Source organism: Arachis ipaensis, chromosome B9 (genome assembly GCF_059453495.1).
Source record: "Arachis ipaensis isolate K30076 ecotype BB chromosome B9, ASM5945349v1, whole genome shotgun sequence".
Lineage (NCBI taxonomy): Eukaryota > Viridiplantae > Streptophyta > Magnoliopsida > Fabales > Fabaceae > Arachis > Arachis ipaensis.
Genome location: NC_142444.1, coordinates 134,359,596 through 134,378,204, shown reverse-complemented (window position 1 = coordinate 134,378,204; position 18,609 = coordinate 134,359,596). Strand labels below are relative to the sequence as shown.

The following is an 18,609-nucleotide window of genomic DNA, read 5'->3' as shown; positions in this document are numbered from 1 at the left end:
AATATTATCAAAGAAAGAGAAAAAGTTAAAGTGAACACCAATAAACAATTTTATCATATGTATGATAATTTTACTCTCAAAAAAGGCATTATTGTATTTATTCAATCACTCTTTAACATTCCTTATCCAATGTTTTGTTATAATTATAGGCTAAATTGAATTCTACAATGGCAAAATTTTTTTTATAATAGATTATAGTTACTTTCTATTTGTAGTAATCTTCTTTGTTCGTATAGTACGTTATCAGAGAGAAAGTTTCAAGTCTTTTGCCAAACAAACTCTGGTCTACTCATGTTATTTGGTGTTAATAGAACAACAAAAAGTCTCCTTAGAAAAATTGCAGAGTGCAATGTTCTTGCTTCAGAGATTACATCAATGAATTTTTCGTCCTGCAACAGTCCTAGTGCATAGCATGCATCTTTAAAGGAGTTATAAACCACACCATCAACTGTTCTTAGATCACTGAAACTCGTGCATTCCTTTTGAATGTTCAAAAATAGCCTTAGATAGTAATCTTCTTTATTCATTGGTGGTATATGAAAAATCCTTCCTATGGCATATCCTTGCTTTCTATGAGTCCACATATGATGCTCTCCATTCCAAACAAACTTTGTTGAAAACTCAAAATAAGTCAAATTTTTTGCATCAATATAGTCTTCATTTGCTTTGAACCATTCAATCAATATAGATTTCTTGAAAAAAAGAAGTTTCAATAACTGACTGAATTATATCAATATCTTTGTAGACAATTGGCATATCATCAGGAAGATAGAATGACCATCTTATTACTGCTGGTTCCTTCATTTAAATAGGATAACCAGATAATCTCTATGCAGCTTCACATGCTGATATATATCTATAATCATAATAATTACGTATTTCATCTACCTGAGATCCATTGTTTTGATAAAATGCAGCTGTCACCCTGCCATTACTCTTGTGAAGATACTTGAACAGATATTTGATTGCTGAAGTTTGGTAAGTGTACTCAACATTGATTTGACATCTAAATTTTAGAAGAAGACCGAAATTGTATGGAACTATGAAGGAGTTGTCAACCTCAACAGTTTTCTTTGATACAGTTCACCCATCATGTCTTCTTTGATATCTTGGAAAGCCTGCTTCGTCAATAATTGTCCTATCTTTGAATGTTTTGGAAAAAAACTTTAAGCATTTATCATTGATCATGCATTAGCTCTTACTATTTAAATGACCGCGTGGACCACAAATTATATATTTCTCAACAACAGTATACAATTTGGGATTTTTCCACTTATCTGAAATTTCTGTCTTAATAACCTTATCTATGTCATCAACAGTTCGTGGCTTTGATTCCGGATGCATGAATAAAAGAAGATGAGCGTGAGGTAAACCTCTCTTCTGAAATTCTATGGTTAGACAATCTACAAATTTAAAGATATGATATTATTAATAATTTGGACAAAATAAATAAAGATTTATGCAAAAATCTAAAGCATATAAAACTAAGTATATTCCAAAAAAGTTAGACAGGGTGATTTAAAAAATAGTTGATTCTATAAAAAAATAATTGTTTCGTGTACAACTAAACTATATAAAACTAAACGTGTAGTGCAAATGTAAATAAGAAAAAATTATGCTAAATTAAAATAATATAAAACTATATAAGTGTACTATACAATGAGCGTGAGGTAATACAAACTATATAAATGTACTGTAATACACTCAAGATAGTGTACTATCCATTGAGCGTACTATGTAAGTATTCTATACATAATCTTTTCTTAATACCGATAGTGTTCTATACAATGAGTGTATTATAGATAATTTAGACAGAGTAAATAAAAACTCGTAAGAAGATTAGTTATACTTACATCCAATAATCTTTCCAAAGAATATTCCTTTCTTCAATGCCTTAATTAATTTATCAACCTTCAACTTGAATATTCTACCTAAGATATCTGGCCTATCCTTTGCATAGAGTCTTTGGGGTGTTACATCTCTTTTTATCTTATTTTATTCTGGATTACATGTCATAATGATAAAGCAATTTGGATATCCAGCATATTTACATATTGCAAAAGCATCCTTACAATTATTGAACATGTACCTTGGACCACCGGTAAAACTCTTTGGAAATATAATTCTTTGATCAGTGTTAATGGCATTTGTTTCACCACGAACCATACACTCATGCAATTGCTTGAACTTGCCTAGCCTCAAGTTTGGTTGTTTCAATCGCAAGTATAAAAGCCGTTCTGACTCAAATAAACTTAAAATATGAACAAAAAAAATTATAAAGTGGACCTAGCATCACTTGAAAAAATCATGGAAAATAATCAACTTATCTTATCATTCATGAGAACCATTTCTATGTAAGTCGTCTTGCTCTTGTCAAATTTGGATGTGACTTTCCATAACCTTATAATTCTTGCTTTTATTTTCCAAACTTTTTCATTACATAATCTACCATAGGTAACACTGTTGATAGAATCGTAGTTAGTAGCCATTAGGTATGAAAAATAATAAACAAAAAAAGAACTATATCTGAGGTACGAATTTCTAAATGATAAACAAAAAGAACTATATATAATTAGCCAATATTTTTAATAGAGATACTTGCTATAATTAAGTCAAAATTATGTCATTATGTTTTATTAACCTTTATGATTAATTCAATGGAGATACTTGCTTAGTATATATGTTATCTATATTAATTATATGCCAATATTTTTAGGAAATAGCTAAAAGAGGAGATATATAAATATATATAATATTATTGCTATATAGGAAGCAGATATAAATTGTTACATTCTTTTTTGTTATATTATACAACTTAAAATTATAGTATCATATTAATATTAATTCTAGATACTTGTTATAATTATATCAAATTTAATTATGACTCTAAATAAATAAAATAGATAACAATCAATATTATTGTTTTGTTTTTTACATTCAATATTTACTGTAAATATAAAATGTAAAATTACTAATGAATAAAGATATGAGTAGTAGAAAATAAAACATAATAATTAAAATTTAATTTGTTAACTAATTAATTAATCTTGTGTCCATACATTATTATTATTATTATTATTATTATTATTATTATTATTATTATTATTATCCACTAATTAAAGCAGAAGAAAAAGAACTATATAATTTATGAACTATTATTAGAATGAATGAGAATTAGAGCATGAATTATTGTGGATATAACTATCTACTAATAAAATTGTGGATACAACTATCTACTAATAAAATTATTGTACATGAATAAGTATTAGAACTATATCAATTAATATAATTAGAATGAATAAAAATATCAATGCTATGATTAATAATTAGTTTAATAATGCATTGAATATTGATTTGAGATAATTATAATGAAGATATTTTCTTAAAATAATATAATCATGTATATATTATTCATGAGCTAATTGTAATATAATTAGAGTAAATTTATTTGAGAGGAAAAAAAATTCATATGTAATCTCCATAAATTACAGTAAATATATATATATATATATATATTGTTAAATAATTTTAAATGGTTCCTTATTCATACCTGCATATATATTAATTATACATAAAAATATTTAAATCACATATATATATATATATATATATATATATATATATATATTATTCTACAATTGTGCAATAATTTTTTATGTTTTATATCCATATATAGTCTTCAATCTCGACTCCATTCATACACAAATTGTATACAATTTTTTTAATAGAATAATTTTAATTTTTTGTTTTCCTTTCTTTCATGTACCTTTTCTTTTTCCTTTAAATAGTGATATTTTAGGTTTTTTTCTTTTTTTTTTAAATTACACTTTTATTAATAATTGCATTACTAATCTGAAATACAAAAAGAGAAAAAAAAGGTGATACATATATCCAAGGAAGAAAATAAACTTAAAAATCAGAAAAAAAATTTTTTATATTAAAACATTTAAAAATAACATATCCAAGAAAAATAGTCATAATATATAAATTGAGACAACAATTTAAATTTCTCTAAAACTAATTTAATCAAATACTAATATAATTTAAAACTAAATTACTTAAATAATATTTAATCTATTCTAGTCCTTAGACACGTATAGATTAGAGTCATTCTCGTAACGACAACCAACTGAAACAACATCATAAGTTCAAACATTTAGAATTCGTACAAATTCAGACCATCCCCTTGTTAAATAAGCTTCATCATCCGCTATCTATGCAATGCGACAAGGTGTAGAATTGCCACACCGAGAAACTAAACTGACCCTTATTCCCCTCAATGGCATTGCATTAATGAAAAAGAAGGCTGATAATTTCTATAAAAAAATTATAATATGTTATAAAATTATTTTAATAACGAAAAGTTTAAAATAAGAAAATTTAAATATATTACCAAACGTTGAAATTGCATCTCCGAGTTTGATACAAATTTATCAAAACGGAACTTAAATTGAGGGAATTCAATCTCATTATGTGCTCCATTTTAAAGATTTTCGGGCAGACGTAGAAAGCATGGAGGGGATGAAACTTGAATCTGACCTACAAAGCTCCGTGTAAATAATTCTTCAATAAAAAATCGAGCTCCTCCCAAGAAAACTAACTTTACCCACATTCTAAAATGTTGTTTATGGACAAAAGGATGATTTTATAACGTTTTGTAACGTTGAAGATGATTTTAATACGAAAAAAAGGTCGGGGACGATTTTGATTTTGACCCAAGACTTTAGGGACAAAAAAAATATATTTTGATTTTAAACATCATCATCATCATCATCATCATCATCATTATTAAGGTCACTATTAAGGTAACAACTTGCCACTAATAAAATTATTGCATAATGAATAAGAATTAGAATTGTATCAATATAATTAAAATTAATATAATTAAAATGATTCAAAATATTCTCGATTGATAATTAATTTAATAATATATTAAATATTAATTTTATATAATTATAATAAAGATATTTTTCTAAATTAATATAATTATATATTATTTATTAAATACTAATTATAATATAATTATAATAAAAAAAATTTATAAGATAAATTTAGAAGAGAGAATAGTACATTTATTTTGGAAGGAAAATGAATTTATGAGAAAGTGACATCTCACTTCCATTAGTTGGAAAAAAAATTCAATTTTAGTATATTAAGTAGATAGATAGATTAATTTAAATTCTAACCGCTCTGCAGATTTTTAATAAATCTTGATTAATTCAATATCTATTTTATGGGAGTAAAATCTACTTTTTTGTGATTACCAATTCTTTTTATGCACTAAAATCTTCCATTTTTGTCATGAAGAAGAAGTAAAGATTTTTTTTATATATACTTTTCTTTAAATGAGGAACTAAAAATCAAAATAAAATTGAAATACTTCAAAATTAAATAAACTTGCCTAAAATATAAATTTGTTGCCAAGTAAATAAAAGAGAATGAGAAACAAACTTTAAATATAAATGGCTGAATTTAAACTTGTTGAAAGAATAAATTGCATAAATAAAAATGACAAAAATGGTAAAAAAAAGAAAATATAAAAGATGTGAAAGAAATCCTTCAGAAAACAATTTGTGACAGACTCAAAATATCACTAAGATATGAGCTCATGTGAGTTTTTTCTTAAAAAAAATTCCAACCATTTGATGCTACCAAATCTTCTTAATTCATAGCTTTTTTATTATATTTTATTATTTATTTTATTTTATTTTGAAGCTCCTCAATTTATTTCTCATAATGCAAATTTTGTTTTATCAATAATTAAAATGTTCATGTTGACATCAGTTGCTAGAAGAAGTGATAGAAGCGGAATAAAACTATATTCAGGTTTGAATTGCATAATTTCTTGCTTTTTGAATTTAAGAATGATTTTTTATAAATAATAAATATGGTTTTCTTAATTTCTTTCAAGCAAACAATTAAATAAAAAAGAAAGAAGTAATTTAATGCTCGTATATGGTGACATAACTAGGTTTGGATGTTGTATTATTTATTTTTGATACATGCAATTAAAGTTATATTAAAAAGAAAGTATTACTTGTAAATCAGAATTGAGATTTGAATTTTCGAAATTTTTTTTGAAATAAAATAAAAAAATTTTAATTTAAAAGAAAAATATTCTATCTTTATTTTTTAGAATTTAATTGTTTTTGGTTTACATAATTTTGTTTAAGCTTTGGACAAACTTTAGCATTATAGACAAAGTTTGTCTAATCCCTTGGCATATTTTACTATATCCGTCGAATTAAACACACATTATAAATAAAAAGATAATACGTTTTATAAATAAAAATGTCATCTACCTCCATCAAATATTTATAGTAATTTTTTTTTTACATTTTATGTGTATTATTGACCATTAACATATATTGTAGATTTTTTTTTTCAAGATAAAATATTTTATTCAACTGGATAAAATAGACATTGTCCATCACTAGGACAGCAATACATGAATTGGAGATCTTCCAAAAGCTCGTTAACGAGCTAAAACACCAAAAAGCTTAAGAAAAGAAGATGAAGCACTCCAACAGAAAATTAAGGTATGTGGCCTTGCATGTCTTGAAGAAGGTTGCTAGTTGAAGTAATAATTTGTTCTATTCCTTGAATATCATTTTCAAAGATGAGCCGATTTCTTGATTTCCAGGTTTGCCAACACATAATCACCAGCATCAGAAAGTCATGGTTGTTGCTTCTCCGCCTCTTGAGCTTGCCTACACTCTCCGACCACGTCCGCCAAAAGGAGAAGGACCCATCTCCACAAACCAGCCCAGGTAATGAGCTTCTAGCCCAGACCTCCTTCAATTTTTGGCAGAAGAATAAACAGTGACTAATGGTTTCTGAGCTGAGATTGCAGCGCCTACAGAGAGGAGAAATTGTTTGGATACGTCGGTGAAGGTTCTCTAGGACCGGGAGCTTCTCATGCAAACATCGCCAGAGGAAAAGCTTGATTTTTAGGAGTAGGGGCATTTTCTAGAGCTCCAACCATGTGTCTTTGTGTTACATCAAATTGGGACAGTAATCAATTGGAGAGTGCTAGAACAGGTAGGCAATTTGGTATCCTGAGTTGACTTCATATTTTTCGCTTTTGGTTCTGACCCAAAATAAATGATCATCACCTTCCTCAATTTTTGTTAGCAAAATACGATTAGCCATGTCTGAGGAGAAAATACTATTGATTAATTCCAGGTTCCATTGTTTGCTAGGCATGATTAATTCATTCACCCATGCTACTTCCATAATCTGATTGCTGATGACTGAGCTGTGTGTGACAAGGAAAGGTTAGGACGTAGCTACCCACGGATCCTGAAAAATGCGAATGCTGTTCCTGTTGCCCACCTTCCAACATGCCTTTTTCTAGAACTTTGCGGCCCTCCAAAAGGCTTCTCCTGCCCCAAGAAGGTTGGTTTTCTATCTCTGCTCTCTTGAAATTGCTGTAACGGTAGTACTTGCCTTTGAAAATTTTGGATAATAATGATTGAGGTTGCGTAGCTAGTTTCCAGCATTGTTTAGCGAGTAGCGCTAGGTTCTGAGCTCCCAGGTCTTTAAAACCAAGGCCACCCTCCTTCTTTGGTCTAGACATGGTGTCCCAACTAATCCACGCCATCTTTCTTTCTGTTCCTTTTTGCTCCCACCAAAATTGGGTGAGAATACTGTGAATTTCGCAAATTAAAGTATCTGGATGCCTGAAGCAAGAGAATGTGTAAATAGGAATGACCTCCCCGACTGTCTTAATTAGTACATGTCTGCCTGACGTAGATAGTAAGTGTCATTTCCAGCCCTGAATCTTTTTTCTCACTTTTTCTTTAATAGCCCCAAATGTCTCCTTTTTCGACCAATTAACTGTTGAAGGGAGCCCCAAATACTTGTCCTATAAATTGTAGAATTCTTTACACTTTTACACTGCACTTTTAACCTTTTTTATTCCTCTTTTTTCACTATGTTCACCCTTATTCTTCCATTTTATAATATATTTAAATATCTATGACACTATAAAAAATATTGATGAGTACAATAAACATTTTATAACACATGTAGAAAGTGAAAAAATTTATTATAAATATTCAACGGAGGCAGATGACATTTTTATTTACAAAAGGTATTATCTTTTTTTTTTTATAACGTGTGTTTAATTGGACGAGTGTGGTAGAATTTGCCGAGGAATTACGCAAACTTCGTCTAAAATGTTAAGATTCGCCCTAAACCTTGGGCGAACTTATCGTAAACTAAAAAAAAAATAGATTCTGACAAATAAAGATGGAATAATTTTTTTGGAATTAAAATTTTTTTATTTTCTTTAGAAAAAATTTCTATTGTGTTGATTATTTTTTCAGTGCATTTCTTACAACTTAACGTTTTTCTTGTCAAGTTATACGAGAAGAAAAAAGAAGTAAAGTAAAAATTAGAATCGAATCTTAAGAAAACTGATCATCATTGCAAAAATACTCTATTTGTTTAATAGTTTTTTTCTATTTTTTTAATTATTATTATAGTTTTTGATAGTTTTTTTTCTGTTATTATTAATAGCTTTTTTAGGTAATAGCTTGTGCTAATAATAAATGGAATATAATTGTATTTCCTGTTAAACGAATATGTTATTTGTTTCCTACTCTTTATGTTATTTTTTTTTCTAACTTTTCTCCTATAAACAATAATGTTTTCATTATTGGTATTACTATTATTAATTTATTATATTATTTGTCAAAATAGTTTAAAAAATATTATTTATACACTAAAAAGTAATTATCATATTTTTAACTTTGAAAACTGACAAATTAGTGATTTAATGAAAATTACCATGTTTTTATATAAAAATTTAAACGAATTCAATAAAATTTTAGAAAATTTAACAAGGTTATAATATTTTTATTTTAACGCAAAATAGTTACTGATCTAATGGGCATAATGGACTTAGCCACCGGAAGATATTATCATTATTGAAAGAAAATAATATAAATAGAACTTGAATTTTTTTTAACTATGCACTAATGTGAAATCATTTTACACGAGTCCAATTATATATTACTATCTATAAATAGTCATTCAAAAGCAATGAATAAATCTTACTTTCTATGAAGGATCGACTGCATATTATTCTTTTTCTTGATCAATTTTTTTACATTATATGCTTATAATAATAATGAGGTTAAGACTTAATGAGTATGAAAAAACATCTAATGCATTTAACATTTAAGAAGCAAAATTTATTTTTGCATGTCATCAACACCGCTCACGAAAAATGAGTTAGCATGAATCACTAGTGTTAGTACTTAGTATGATATCTAAAGCTGATTTTTTTTCTCTTTTTCTTTTTCTATTTCTATTTCTATGGCTTAAACAATGTTACAAAAAGCTCAAATATGAATAAAACTGAAAAAGAAAAATATTTGATCTCTCATGCATTGTCTCTTCTTCCATAGAAAAATTTACATGCCCACAACAGTTAAAAATTTAAAAATTTAGATACTGGAGTAAAAACATATTATTTTGTTTCTCTCTTTCTTCTTTGTGTGAGAACCTAATCCTTGTCCTTGATAACACATATTTGGCTTTTAACAATCCGATTAATCAGGATCCTAGGTTCTAGTGGGACTAATATCTCCAGATCCTACTTACATTTTCGGATTTTATGCTGCCTTGATGGACCTTTTTCTTCCCTACAGGATCAATTGTACCATTAGAATCAGGCTCCTTGGGTTTTCTTGTGTTTAGAGGAGTATCAGCATCTTCATGTGATTTAGCTTTACAGTTACAGTGTGCATGTCTATTTTGCGGTGGGGTACCATTCTTCAAAGGAGAACTACTTCCATTGCTAGTTTCGTTTCTGCTCCCGATCAACCTGTCATTATCTGAACACAACAATGAACAAGGATTTGAAGTCAGAATTCTGAGATCACTCATATATCCAAATAAAGAATCTATAACCAACTGATATCATAATTATTGGTACTTAATACTTTCCAATATATCATATATGTTAAAACGGTTATTCAAAACTTCTCCTCCATCTGCCAAGCGTGGAAGTTCTTTACTTTTTTAAGGATATTGTAGGTTCTTATAAGAGAGATGAATCATCAATCATGATAAAAGTATCTTACAAGGCTGAAATGCTTTGGTTTCAAATTTCTTCAAATAGACTCCAGAACCACATAAAAATTTCCATTCAAACAACACATTTGCATCTTTCTAAGAATTCTAGACAAAACTTAATGCAATAATTGGCAGCCACATGCATCCTTTTTTTTCTAATTGAATGTATTTAAAGGTGGGATGTCACAAAAGGCTTCACTATAGATGTTGAGAATTACTGAATTAGTGATTAGTAATAAAGCAATAATTGTCAGCTACCAGCACTTATACTATTGTAGGTAAATTTTTTTCCAAATGGAATGATTTAAGAGGGTGGTATGCCAGAATAGGCTTCATTGGAGTTGTTGAGAGTTTAGTTATCAGATTAATTGAATAGAACAACTAACACACAATGGCACTACCAAATTTTACTTTGAGCACACCAAAATCCATTTCCTAATGCCATGAAAGTACTTTATGACTTGCATTATCTATAACAGATCTCGTAAAAATCTTAAAAAGCCATGTTCCAAACATGTATCAGAAATTACTTCGCTCAGCTTCAATGACCAATCAAAAGAACCCCAATGCATTCATCTCTTCATTAACTGAATGGCAAGATGATGAAAAGTCATGAGACTTACAAGGACTAGAGATGACAGCACGAGGGCGATGAACCCGACAGGCCCTAGTATTTATTTTGTTCTCATCAATACTGTCGTCCTTCTCAGGTCCTGTTGATCCCGAATCCGAAGATAAACTGCAGTCTTGAAGAGCTTCATTTATCTGTACTCGTGGAGAAGACACCGGTGGCACATAGCACTTTGGTGCGTTAACCATTGATGATGGCTTGGAGACATTTTTCTTTCGAACTACTATAAAACCAGACAAAGATGATTGTATATTAGAAGAATGGAACAGACAAGACCCTACCCTACATCAGTTTCACTAAATGCTTCACTAACTGCAGAGTGCAGACCAAATTTTACACACAACGAATGAGATAAAATAATAATGTCAACATTCCATATATAATTCTTCAAACATAAAAATGATAGAGAATAGCTAAAACCACCAAAATGGAACAGGAAAAAAAAAAGAATCTTAAGTCATCCATGTGATTCCTTGATTTATTGCTTGAAACATTTTTCCCCTCCCTTTGAAGTAAATAGTATCTTTGACCCAACTGAATAACCATAGTCAAATTGCAAGTGCAAATTCATATGAATAGGCCAATTTGTTTGATCAGGGATAACAGCACCCTCCAAGCTAAATTAGAAGATGGCAAATTCTGTTTTGTGCGTGATTTGCGGATCACAAACATAGAAACCTCCCATCCTAGGTCATATCTATTCAGCCCCGTTTGGTAGCTATCTCAGGGCACAAATACAGAGACATAAACTTGCTTGAAGAAAGAGACAGATATACAGAAACAAACAAAACATCTCTATTCTTGGACAAGATTTGCAGAATTTGATGTCATCCAAAAACTGGGGATAGTGAGAACAAAGACAGAGTCACAATTTTTCTGTCATTCTCTGTCTCCATTCTCTTGGTCTCCCCATAGAAGTTTGTGAACAATTCAATATATTTAAAAGGTGGTTACTCATGTATCTTCATGTTGAAAATGATAATTCAGATGCTGACGCATCATCTAACCCTTGTTAGCTATTATCTTCGCATCAAAGAATTAGCTCCTAGAAGTTGGAAGTAGTTACCACTCGACTTAGAACTTTCGTATACAGTTTAAAAATCCTCCCAAAAAATTAAAGAAGCAAATTAAAAGAAGTTTATGAACAATTCAATCTATTTAAAAGAAGGTTGTTGTTACTCATATGTCTTCATGTTGAAAATGATAATTTAGATGTTGACGCATATTATGTTAAGCAATCAAACATACCAAATTATCCAACTGTTCTTAGCTATCATCTTCACATCAAAGAATTAGTTCCTAGAAGTTGGAAGCAGTAATCAATCACTTAAGACTTTGATATACAGTTTAAAAACCCTCCCAAAAACTTAAAGAAACAAATTAAAAGAACAGAAATTAGAAGCAGATGCAAGGAATTAAAATAACCTGAAGGAGAAGGAGAAGGAGGACAAGTAGAAGCAGGAGAAGCATAACAAGAAGCATAAGGAGAAGGAGAAGACGGAGGTCGCAAGCATGAAGGAATGAAAACCTTCAACCTAGGGTTCCGTGCATCACCATCATCATCCTCCTCCTCGTTTTTATGAACTTGGTGCCTCACTTTCACCCTCGGATACACTGCATAGTAAGTATAAAATTAATTTCCAAACACAAAAAAAAACAAGAAAAACCGAAACATCAATCTCAGACAAACATATGAACAAAACCATAAAAAGAAAAAATGATGGTGATGATGAGGAATACGCACTTGTTTTGTTCGTTGGAGAGTTCATCGTTTGCTGATGATTAAACAGAGAAGGGGTGAAGAACGGTGATCATAACTGCTACGGAAGCAAAGCATGCGTGTTTGATTCAGAAAAAAAAAAAAGAAAAGAAAGAGGAATAATAATAAAATAATTGAATTGAATGAATGAATGAATGAAATGTGGGGTTTTGGAGAGAGTCGGCCTCCGATCAAGTGATTCCGAGGAGGTGGTGGGGGTGGGGTCCAGTCAGTGTGACACCAAGTTCCATTTGGAATTTGGCATCGTTTGACCTTTGGCCATCCAATTTGGAAAGGGGGTCCGGTCAACGTTGCTTTCCCACCGCCATGGATGCTGCAATCGCCTACGACAGGCGGGGGATTGCCGTTGTGATTTGGGATCTCTCCAAAGTCCATTTTCCAATTGGGTATAATAATGTCACTTTATTCACTCAATCTCACGCCTCCCTTGCACCTCCTATTTTCAACCAATTATAAATGTCCATAAAATATTAAAATTATTATAATATTAGTTAGAGGAGTGCTATACATACAAGTTAGGAAGCACACACGACACGACACGGATACGCCGACACGTTCTTTTTATAAAAAATTGGATACGACACATTTAGGATACTTTGTGAATTAAAATTTAAATAATATATTAAATTAATAAAATAACATATTGTAAATATAAGAGGAAATATAGTTGTATAAAAAAGTCTAAAAATTATGCAATTATTAAAAAAATAAAAAATTTTAATCTACTCTTGCCATCTCGCTAACAGAAAATGTATCAATTTCTTCTCCTCCAAGTCCATCATCCGCAAATACCACATCTTCTATGTTTGGTTCATCTAAAGATAAATACGTCAGATCTGGACTGTTGTCATCAACTCTGATGTCTCACATACTGGTATCTCCTTTTTTATAATCTTCACTCATTCTAGATAAAAGTCGGAGATTAGTATGAACATATACTAATTTTTTTTAAATTTAAATTTTGATTTGTTTTAATTTTAAAATATTTTAAAATAAAAAAATCGGTTAATTGGACCATAAAACCACAAAATCGGATCGGACTCGTTCGGATTCGTGACAGCTTCACCAAAATTTTGCACCGCAAGAAGACACACCACCGATACGCTCGTTTAAAGTATCCGTCGAGTGTCGGTGTCGGATTCGTGTCCGACACGGATACGCCGGCACCATAGGAGAATCCGTGCTTCATAGCATACAAGTCATTTTTGTTTACAAGTCTTACAAGTTGGGCCTAACACGCGCGTTACTGAACCATCTTCGCGTGTTTCATTTTAGTTTCCTTTTAAGAAGAAGAAGAAGAAGAAGAAGAAGATGAAGAAGCGTGAATATAAATGACTTGTATGATTTGTATGGAAAATCGTTCTCTCTTTGCCTTCGATCTCCTTTTGTTTTTTTCGATTTTCATGGTTTCTGAAATCAAGCTTTGAAATTGTTTTGAAGATGATGGAACTTCAGAAATACACCCGAACGATTACAAAAATACACCCAAACAATTATAAAAATACATCCAAAGGATTACAGAAATACATCCAAACAGTTACAGAAATACACCCAAAGGATTTAAGAAATACACCCAATATAGGAAGAGACAGTATATTTCTTCTTGAAATCAATACATCCAAAGGATTACAAAAATACACCCAAAATTCGTTGAAGTACACCTTATGCATAATTCAGAATTCTTTCTCTTTTTTCTCCTCATCTTCTGCTGCTTCTTCTTCTTCAAAAATGATTTCAGAGCTTGATGTAAAAAAACAATGGAAACCGAGAATAACGAAGAAAGAAAACAAAGAGAAAAGCACGTAAATGAAGAAGAAGAATAGGAAGAGGAAGAAGAACGTGCAGCAAGAAGAAGAAGAAAGAGAAGGCAAGAAACGTACCTTGAATAATGTTTCTTCATTTTTCTGGTGATTTTGATGAAGGAGAAAGAGAAAACGAAAAGAGGAGAAGAAATTTTAATAAAAAAAGGGGGAGGAAGAGAAGAAAAAGAGACACAGAGAAAGAAGAAGAAGAAGAAGAAGAAGAAGAAGAGGAAGAGGAAGAGGAAGAGGAAACACGGAGAAAGAAAGAGAAGAAAAAGAGGCACAAAAAAAACGTGAAACGGCATGAATATAAATAACTTGTATGACTTGTATGAAAAATCACTTGTATGTGGAGAATTAATAGTTATGGTTATATTGAGTAAAGTATCGTTTTTATCCCAACGTTTGGGTAAGTCCTAAAGTTATCCCTAACGTTTCAATCGTCTTATTTAAGTCCATAACGTTTTAAAACTGACTCAATGTTGTCCTGCCGTTAGGGATCCATTAACAGAATTGACGGCGAGACAAAATTGAGACGATTTTGAAACGTTAGGGACTTAAATAGGACCAAAACGTTGGAGACAAAAATGATACATAGAAATAAATTTTAATTTTATCATTCAATAATATCAATTTTTTACTATACATAGTATTCAATCATTTTTTAATCACATCTATGTAAATTTACACTTAATCATATTACTTTCATTTTAAATAAATTATTTTTTTATAATTTTACTCTTAAAGATTTTTAGTTATCATGAAATATTTGTAGAATGACTAGTATATAAACTTGCAGAAAAGAAAAAAATAATATATATATATATATATATATAAAATTTTTTATATATAATAAAGATAAATTATACCTTTTGTCTCTAATGTACCAAAATTTTTTAAAATTATAAAAAATAAATTTATTTAAAATGAAAGTAATGTGATTAAGTGTAATTTATTTAGATGTAATTGAAAAATAATTGAATACTATGTATAGTAAAAAATTAATATTATTGAAAGATAAAATTAAATTAAAATTTATTTTTATGTATCGTTTTTGTCCTTAACGTTTTCGTCCTATTTAAGTCCCTAATGTTTCAAAATCGTCTCAATTTTGTTCCGCCGTCAATTCTGTTAACGGATCCTTAACGGCAGGACAACATTGAGTCAATTTTGAAACGTTAGGGACTTAAATAGGACGATTGAAACGTTAGAGACAACTTTGGAACTTACCCCAAACATTGGGGACAAAAATTAACACTTTACTCTAGTTATATTTTATTATTTTTTAATTAATTTATTATATTAGTTTCTGAGTATAAATTATTAGAATTCTTTTGAGATAAAATCATTATTAAAATATATTTGTTAGTTTGTAATAGGAATTATAATTTTACCTTTGGGTATTAGTAATAAATATTAATATGTTAATTGTTATTACAACTAGTATATGTTCCTATACCTTGTATGGGATAATACATAAAATTATATAAAAAAATTTATTAAAAAATTAAATAAAAAATATATAATAATAATTATTATAAATATTTTACAAAATTATAATTAAAATCAAACTCTCAATATTTTTAATATTAAAATATTAAAAATAATTAGTATTTGTCTTAATCAATTTGGGTTTGTTGAGTGATCATCTCACTCGTCCGCTTAAACAACTATTAGGAGTTAGAATCTCGCCTTGTGTGTAGCAATCCATTGGCTAGCAATAAACTTTTAATAAATGGAGCATCAATATGTGGTTAGACTTGGCAAGAGTACCCGAATATGCGGGTACCCAACCTGTCCATACCTAGTTAGGGAGGGTAATAACTTGACTCGAGTCGGGGCTGATTTTGCTCAGCACAGGGCATGGTCGGGTTTAGGATATACCCGCCCTAGATACATGTATATAAACACTTTTTAGGAATTAGGATTTGCCTCACATCACAGATTCAGTGATTCACAGCTTCAGTCCATACGCTATAGACATGCAAGAGAAACTCAGTCATCCTCACCCCGAGTCTTCTTCTTGACTTCTTCACAAGAATTCTCATAGCTCCTGTCATCGTTATTGCTGAACCCTTCACAGCTCCCATTTTCCTTCACAGCTCATATCACTATTGCTGCTTATCCTATTACTGTCGTTGTTGAGCCCGTCGCCACCTTTCTCATGCCGAGTCCATTCTCTCTCTCTCTCTCTCTCTCTCTCTCTCTCTCTCTCTCTCTCTCTCTTTGTGAGTTTGTTAAGTTCTTCTCTTCTTCTTCCATAGACCCATCACTTCACTATAAGCCTGGGCGTTACCCTTGCAGTTTCATCTGAGTCTGTCACCGAATAAAATATAATTTTTATTCAAGTTAGACCAATTATAATAGGCATGCATGAGATCATTTTTGTATGTAATTTCTTAATTTTCTCATCCAAATTTGATCTGTGGTTGAGTATTTTAGTATGGCGATCATTGTAACACCTTACCACACATAACTTTACATCTCGGATGTAAAACAGAGGTGGCGAAGCGCTACGACTTCTAAAATAAAATACGTACATATAATAGCAAAAAGAATATAATAAACTAGGAGCCTTGAAAAATGGGTAATACAAAATCGCAAAATAAAAAACGCAACGCTTTGGAAACGGAATAACTTGCGTGTGAAGAAAGCTAAAGATTATAGTTATGAATAAGCTAAAGAGCGAGTAGAGAGCCAAGAATACAACATAACTAGCTTTTGACTCGGCCTGCGAAGCCAAGGCTGGCCGGAGAATATTTACATACATATACAAGTATCCTAAAATACCCAAAATACAGAAATAAGATTCTAACTCTCCTTTAACCTCTATGAGGGACAAAATAATCAAGTTTCTTGGAGAGAAAGCTAAATACATATATACATAAGCTACATAACAAAAGAACCCAGAAACCGCTCCACTTTAGGAATCCAGACGCCTACCGGGGTGCCTCTCGACCTTCATCTGAAAATAACAACACAGTATAGGGTGAGAACCGGAGGTTCTCAGCATGGTAAAGGTGCCACACACATAATATATAAGGTCCTGGGAATGCCAGAGGCAATCCTAGAATGCCGACACTCAGATTTTAAGGCTTAAGTTATTAACTAGCAACAAAAAAAAGTGGTCTTCTAAGAATATCTAAGCCTAGCTTAAACCTGACCCTAATACTAAGTCTTTTCCACCATATCCTCCGTCCCTCCATCTCCGATTAGTTTACACAGACAAATAAGCAAACAAGGCAAACACAAGTAACTTACAAGTAATACAGATAATAGGTATAACAAATAGCATGTTATAATCACGTAGGCATTCCCAAATAGTTCACAAATAAGCAAACAAACATTGTGCACATGATGCATGCCTGTCCTATGGCTGTTGATATCAACTTTCGGTTATGTAGCCATCCCGACATGTTCTCAAGCTCAAAAATACACCATGGGGAGAGTCCCCAAGCTGACATGGGGAAGAAAACGCCCCCAAGCTCAATAATATCCATGGGACGAGTCCCAAGCTGACATGGGGAGAAGAGACAACACCCTAAGCTGACATGGGAAAACAATACCCCAAGCTCAAAATGTTCAATCATTTCTCATAATCATCGCTTTCATTCTCGATACTAATTCATATCTCATCTCATCATTCTCACTTTTACTTAACCCATTGATCATACATTTTAATATTCTTGATTAATTAACATTATCAATTCTCAATTTCTTACATTATTTTCTTACTTGCCTCATATATTTCATAATGTAGAAAATCAATCATTCAAGCCTTAACATCATAATTCGTTCATTTATACACCTCTTTCTTATACAATTCATCATTTTTAACCTTTACTTCATTCCCAAGTTATCTCTATTTCCTAGCTTCAACTAGATACCAGGCTTAGTATTATACTTTATGACTAAAAGGATGAAAATAGAGGTTTAGAAGTCTAAAATCTGGTTTAAAACACAAAAATCCAGTTTTACAGGAAACAGGGGCCACGCGCACGCGTGGGCCACGCGCACGCATGGGTAGGCGTTTAGCTCAGGACGCGTGCACATCCCCTGGTTATGCATACGCATATAAGCCCCCATGCCATGCGTACGCGTCAGCCACGCGTACGCCTGGATGCACGATTTTCCAAAAATTTTTACCAAGTGTGAACTGCAGCTTTGCCATTTTAAATCCCGAACTTTAGGCACACATAACTTTTCCGTCTTAAAACATTTTTCCTCTGTTCTTTGAACGGCGTAAACTTCACGGCGTAAACTAGTTTGAAACTATTTGGGAGTCTGGAAGCCAAGTTATGAGTCGCCAA

The 18,609-nt window shown here is 30.8% G+C and overlaps 1 protein-coding gene across 1 annotated transcript; it reads right to left on the bottom strand.

Annotated features, from left to right (window-relative positions):
• Nucleotides 1-9,357: 9,357 nt before the first annotated feature.
• LOC107619168 (uncharacterized) lies at nucleotides 9,358-12,961 on the bottom strand. Its single transcript, XM_016321407.3, has 4 exons — nucleotides 12,462-12,961; nucleotides 12,143-12,331; nucleotides 10,710-10,940; nucleotides 9,358-9,845 (listed from the first exon to the last, which is right to left on the bottom strand). Exons 1-4 carry the CDS (start codon nucleotides 12,484-12,486, stop codon nucleotides 9,589-9,591), a joined length of 702 nt encoding a protein of 233 aa, XP_016176893.1. The 5' UTR covers nucleotides 12,487-12,961; the 3' UTR covers nucleotides 9,358-9,588.
• Between the last annotated feature and the right edge of the window lie 5,648 nt (nucleotides 12,962-18,609).